The sequence below is a fragment of the Ctenocephalides felis genome, unplaced genomic scaffold (genome assembly GCF_003426905.1).
Source record: "Ctenocephalides felis isolate EL2017-DRISC unplaced genomic scaffold, ASM342690v1 CF-g0.4_SCAFFOLD_03572, whole genome shotgun sequence".
NCBI classification, from domain to species: domain Eukaryota; kingdom Metazoa; phylum Arthropoda; class Insecta; order Siphonaptera; family Pulicidae; genus Ctenocephalides; species Ctenocephalides felis.
This window is the reverse complement of record NW_020539726.1, coordinates 29519457-29525456: the sequence shown is the minus strand read 5'-3', so window position 1 is coordinate 29525456 and position 6000 is coordinate 29519457. Positions and strand designations below refer to the sequence as shown.

The following is a 6000-nucleotide window of genomic DNA, read 5'->3' as shown; positions in this document are numbered from 1 at the left end:
ATCATCATAAGTTTCATCTTGTTTCGAAGATGTATCCTTATTTGACCTAGACCTGCTTGGCTTGGCTTGATAAGCTGGACTGGCTGGCTGATCTGACAATTGTTCTTGATCTGATTGAGCATTTTGAGTTTGAGGGTTATTTTCAGAAAACTCTCTCCATTTTGCAGCGACTAGCATCATAAGTTTAGACATGGGAACCTGTTGAAGTAATATTCAATTCATCAATCAATTTAAAAAAAAAGTTATTGACAAATTATGCAAATGTTATGCAACAAACTTTAAACAAGTTTGAATAGATAAATGAATGCAATTTAAATATGATCAAATTAATACATACATTAATATATTTAGAGTCAAGTAGAATGAATACAAAATGTTAGATTTTTTCATGATCTTTTATATCAAGTCTGATATATGGAAGATACATATTAATTTAAAGAATATTTGAATTATATTTATTGTAATTATGGACTGGCTCTGCCTCTTTAACTCATATTCATATACTTTATTTACAACCAATTTGAGAAACTTATTTACCTTTGGATTTTCTTTTGTAAGCATAGGCCTAAATGTTGTTGAAACAGCTTATAGTTGCTCAAATTTTGGTAATCTGCTTCTGAATATTCTACATTTACATCAGTCAATCCAAAAGTTGAACAAACTTCCTCTATAGTAGGCATGCCTGAAAATAGCAGTCACAGTGAAATTTTCATAAAACAGCATGTTTTTCATGGAATTGTAAGAATACACACCTGCATTATCTGATGTGGGTGTTGGAGTTGGGGTAGATTTCACACTACCTCGAGATTTCCTACTATTCTTTTTATTAGCATAATCTGAGTCACAACCTCCATTAGTGTCTTCTTCTCCAATGAAGTCACTTTCCTAAATAGATATTTAAGATATTGCATGAATTGTTTTGAATTTGATATTATAAATGATCAAGATTGATACACATGAGATACTTATATATACTTTCATATAGCGGCATTTATAAAATTGCAAAAATTTCTTTGAAGCCTTTTGCTATAGCAGACTTCATATTTCAAACATCACATGAGATCAAATTATCACCAAGCATGGGCTTATATATATTTATTATATACAAGATTCAGTTATTTCAAATCATGAAGTTCAAACATGATTCCAACTGATATGAATAGAAATTGATAGTAACATTGATTTTAATTAGATTAATCAGAATTTTGGTCAACAAAAGATTTCATTGCAATATATTAAAATCACAAAATATTGTATCACAGGTTCCATAATCTAGATTTAATGCATGCAAGTTTTAAAGGAATTTAAAGTATTAACTCTTATGAAGTATTTAAAAACCATATAAGATTCTTGTGTCGAATAATTTCTTAAAAAAAAAAAAAAACGAGCATTCAAGGGTAAAGAAATGGCATGATGTAACGACATTCATATAAGAAACTTACAGCTTCCTCACTATCAGCCTTTTTCTTTTTCTTTTCTTTTTCTTTCCTTTTTTCTCTTCACCTCGAGCTTTTCTTTTCTTACCCTTTTTCTTCTTGCGTCCATCTTCTGGCTCATAATCATCATCATCTTCCTAATATAAATTTTGTTAATTATATTAATATTTATATAAGGTTTCAGAATAATATGAAGCCAAGAACTTGTTATTAAAATATGAAACATTTGATATAAGAACTAAAGATACTTGAATTGCAAATCTGTTATTTTACACTAAAAAACAATTATGCCACTGATATTGGAATTATTATAAAAAAAACTTACTCCAACAACACCTTTCTGTTGACCATCATCAGAATCACCAGAATTTTCTAATACTTGTCCATCACCAGTTTCATCACATACATACATCATCTCCTAAATAATAAAACAATGTGATAAAAAATTTGGCTGTTTTATATTTTAATATTTATTATAAGCTATTTTTTTGTTTACAAATAAATATAATAAGATAAAAATGAATTACATGTGAAAGTAGATCAAGATATAAGTCAATCATAAAAAACTGACAAGAAAATCAAAGTTTAAAAATATTATAACCTTATATTTCAAAAATTGATTAGAATCAAATAAAAATTTTAATGAGGAGTTTTAGCGCATTCGTGCAAATTCTTTGACGACCTCCATTTTGTAAGGATAAGATGAGAATGCGCTGTCACAACAAAAATTATGAAAACCAATTCCCCCCTTCCATTATTTTAAATGTTTTTATTTATCACAAATTAAAAAAATCTCTCAATATACAACACAATCAACCGCAAATAACAAGATTTTCACAATTAGCATTTTGCAAAATGTTAAAAACTTTCATAAAAACATTTTTTTCCCCAAAAAAATGTATGCATCACTTGCAAGCGGTCGGCTTGCTCTTTATTTTACATGAACACAAACAAAAGTAAATTACCGGCAAATGGTTCATCTACTTACTCATCTTCTGAAGCCATATCGTCTTTTTAAGATTAAACTTGTGTTTATTAATCACTACACTATTTCCATAAATACATATAAATTAATTTTTATCACAAATCACAAAAATTAATGATAGATGATTCAGATCCTTTCACTTCCTTCTTCCAATTGTCTAGTTTGTACTCTAGCTAGCGGTTTTGGACCCCTCGCCCCTTCCCAAAGGCATCATACACACAAACGAACCGAAATAATGTTGCCATGTGCGATGTGTGCGTACACAACTGTATACAACAAAACACTGACCAATAGCGTCACAGATTTTGCGCGGGACATTTTTAAAATTTAATTTAGGAAAAAATTTTGATAGAAAATATTATATTATTACTAATTACTTTTTCTCTCTATTTTTGATAATTTTTATTTTAATTTAACGATCTAGAAATACATATGATGCTTACAAGACATTAAAACTTAATTAAGATATCTTTTTTTCAGTACCTTTAGTATAATTTTTTTTATTCTGTAATTGTATTAACTGTGATCTACAATTCTTTTAAATTTTTTTATATACTTTTAAATACTTAACCACAATGAAGTCGAAACTTATGCATTCATTAAATTATGCTCAATTTACTTACTCTTTCAGTTTTTATTTAAAACAAAACTAGCATGTTTATCTAACTTTTTTTTTTATTACATATAAATTATAATTATTTTTTTTATTTCATATTTAGAATCAAAGTCTGCTTAATTTATCCTTATAAAAATGATTACAATAAAGAAAAATGCATGGAAAACGTTCAGGTTGAGTGAATGATTAAATAAACAAGTAATGTATGATTACTATATATATTATATTCAAAGGCATTTTTAATTCTTTAATCATGATAACAGGATGCCTTTTATCATGAGACAAACTATATCTCTATTAGTCATTTATACATTATATTATATTCTTGTTTATAAAAAAATGTTTTGAATTTTTGTATTTTTAACATGTTAATTAGCTGAATGATCACACATCGTATAGTGTGGAAATTTATAAATGCATATATAAATCAAAAATATCAAAACATTACAATATTTAACAACAAATATATATTATTCTTCATATATATTTATTTTTTCTTTGATTTTATTTTTATTATTACTACATGTTCTTAAAACTAATGTAGATATATAGACGCAGCCTAAACAGGTCGTCAATAAAGTAATTATGAGAACAATATAATAGTGCTGCAGATTTCCAACTGGCATTTTCAATACATTTGGAGAATGTGTTATCTATATTGAAATTCAAAATTATTTACGAATAACAATCACATTTTTTTAAATATCATATTCAACTTACCTCATTATAAGAATACTTAGACCAATTACATTGCTTGATATCACAAGCAGAACATGGGAGTAAATAGTTTTTAGTATCTTCTTTAGTAGTAATATTACAGTATATAAATAGACTAGGTTTTGGAATATTAATTTTTTCATACCTGGAAGTAAATCTATATTAGACCATGCTTAGAACTTGGAGGTAATAATAAACACAATAAAAAAATTACAATTCTTTAAATTTAATTTTTTAAACGATTTAACTGAATATATATTTTATATTTTAAATACTTCAACATTTACCCTCCATCGACTTTTGCAGAATGATATCTCAAATGTATTGGCAAATTCAAACTTATTGCATCATTTATTGATGAATAAACATAGACATTTAATTCTTTTGATAAATGCTCAGGTTTTTCAATATCCACTTGTTCCAAAGCACATGCTGATAACTACAAAAACATAGATTGAAAGTTAAATGTTTGTTTCACCAAATAGATTTCAGTGCTTAAACCTGATTTAGTCTTCGTAACTCATTTAGTTGATCACTGTTAACATAAACACTGGACGGTAAGACTTGATGTAAGCAGAGCGTACAATGGTCTTTGAGGCTGTTTGAGTTTGAATCAAATTGTAATGAATACAGAACGTTACTGAAACATTAAGAATGGTTATAACAATATATTAAATTATTTTCAATTTATTTAAATTTTATCAAACCTATGATGTCCATTATCTATAATACTTTGCGAGAAATTAATTTCAGGTGTATGAGACATTGCTGTTGTGACTAGAATGCATTGACAAATGCTAAATATTTTTAAAATCATTATGGATCAATGCTAAATAACTGAATTTTTGAATACTAATGTGTTAAGTCCTAAATTTTTCTTAAAATCATTATAAATTAGACTTAAATAACTTATGTTTTGTATGACATTAAAACATTTTAAATAACATAACCTATAATTTCACTGACAGTTGACACATGCTGATTACTGTTACACACTTCATAATAATTCTCGTAAGACGTGAAGTTGGCAATGAAGCAATTGTAACGGTTTTCGATTTCAAATCTTTTAGTTAAATAAAGAATATTCGTCTTGATTTCTATCACTGCAAAATGTTTTCTTAAATTTATTTACCATCTATTCGCAAAATTGTAAATTATTATTCCACTTAACGAAGACTGACACAAACTTATGTTTTAATATAAGTTGTCAATTTATAATTTACAATTCTAAAATGGACTTACTTAAATATCAAAGATGTTTTAATTATTGAGAGAATAAATAAAATAAAATATTTTTTTTATAAATAAATTAATTATGAGAGATGAGGTTTGTTCATCGGAAATATCAACAAAACAAGTCTAAATTTATCTCAGGGTACATCATGTAGAAAAACAGTGTTAAATTCTAAGGTCTCCTAAAAGGTGACTAATTTTCTTTGTAATTATTGAGGAAATAATGTTTTTTTAAATTAATTATTGTTTTATAACAGTTATCTTTATCAATAGTGTTGCTGTATAAAACACTTCTCATATGTAGAGTCAAAATGTTTGGAACGCACCTGGAATACACCTGAGGCAAATCAAAATTAATACAGTTGCTTTTTTTTTTGCAAATAATTATTTGAAAAATTCCTAAAACACATTGAAAACGTAATCGTTAACTAAATAATATTTTTATAATTCAATGTTATTTTTTAATATTAATAATTTATTGTATTTGTCCAGGGCTACTATAGCATAGGATCATTTAAAAACGTTATTTGCACTTTTAAAAATTGCGCTATTAACACCAAAATGCAAAAAATGAAAAATTTTTGTTCCCTATAAAATTTGACTAATTGACTTTATAAACGTTAAGGAAGTAAAATACTTTTTAATTAAATGTTGTTTTATAACAATTGCAACAATCACTACATCTGGTGCATGTAAAAATCCTCCATTCAATTGCAATGATTAACAAATATTTAATGTTTAATACAATGCTTAAATTAACATTTTGACTGAAATAATGCAATTTGATTCTAATACTTTTAAGTCCTTAGAAGACTTTAAAGGGAAAACTTTTACTTGGAAATTAAAAAATATTTTTTGTGTTAAAAATCAATTGTACTGCCAATAAAATTAACTGAAAATGTTGCTTTCTATAAAAATCATTGAAGAATTTTTTAAAATAAAATGCATTATATAATCACATTGTTTTTGACGACTAGTAAATAATGGGCATTACCAGTTTGATTCCCAGCGGC

At 26.2% G+C, this 6000-nt stretch overlaps 1 protein-coding gene across 1 annotated transcript; it reads right to left on the bottom strand.

The window, feature by feature from the left end:
* Nucleotides 1–3323: 3323 nt before the first annotated feature.
* LOC113388355 (phosphatidylinositol-glycan biosynthesis class X protein) lies at nt 3324–4673 on the bottom strand. The gene is made up of 6 exons (XM_026625741.1): nt 4462–4673; nt 4256–4394; nt 4042–4193; nt 3758–3899; nt 3558–3690; nt 3324–3331 (listed from the first exon to the last, which is right to left on the bottom strand). Exons 1-6 carry the CDS (start codon nt 4569–4571, stop codon nt 3324–3326), a joined length of 684 nt encoding a protein of 227 aa, XP_026481526.1. The 5' UTR covers nt 4572–4673.
* Between the last annotated feature and the right edge of the window lie 1327 nt (nt 4674–6000).

Excerpts from the sequence above, each read along its gene's own strand:
- LOC113388355 (XM_026625741.1), bottom strand. The coding sequence starts at position 4,571 with ATGATTTTAAAAATATTTAGCATTTGTCAATGCATTCTAGTCACAACA. Across the intron at positions 3,900-4,041 it reads TCTGCAAAAGTCGATGGAGG|GTATGAAAAAATTAATATTC; the intron begins GTAAATGTTGAA and ends ATTTACTTCCAG. Across the intron at positions 3,691-3,757 it reads CTAAGTATTCTTATAATGAG|ATAACACATTCTCCAAATGT; the intron begins GTAAGTTGAATA and ends ATTTCAATATAG.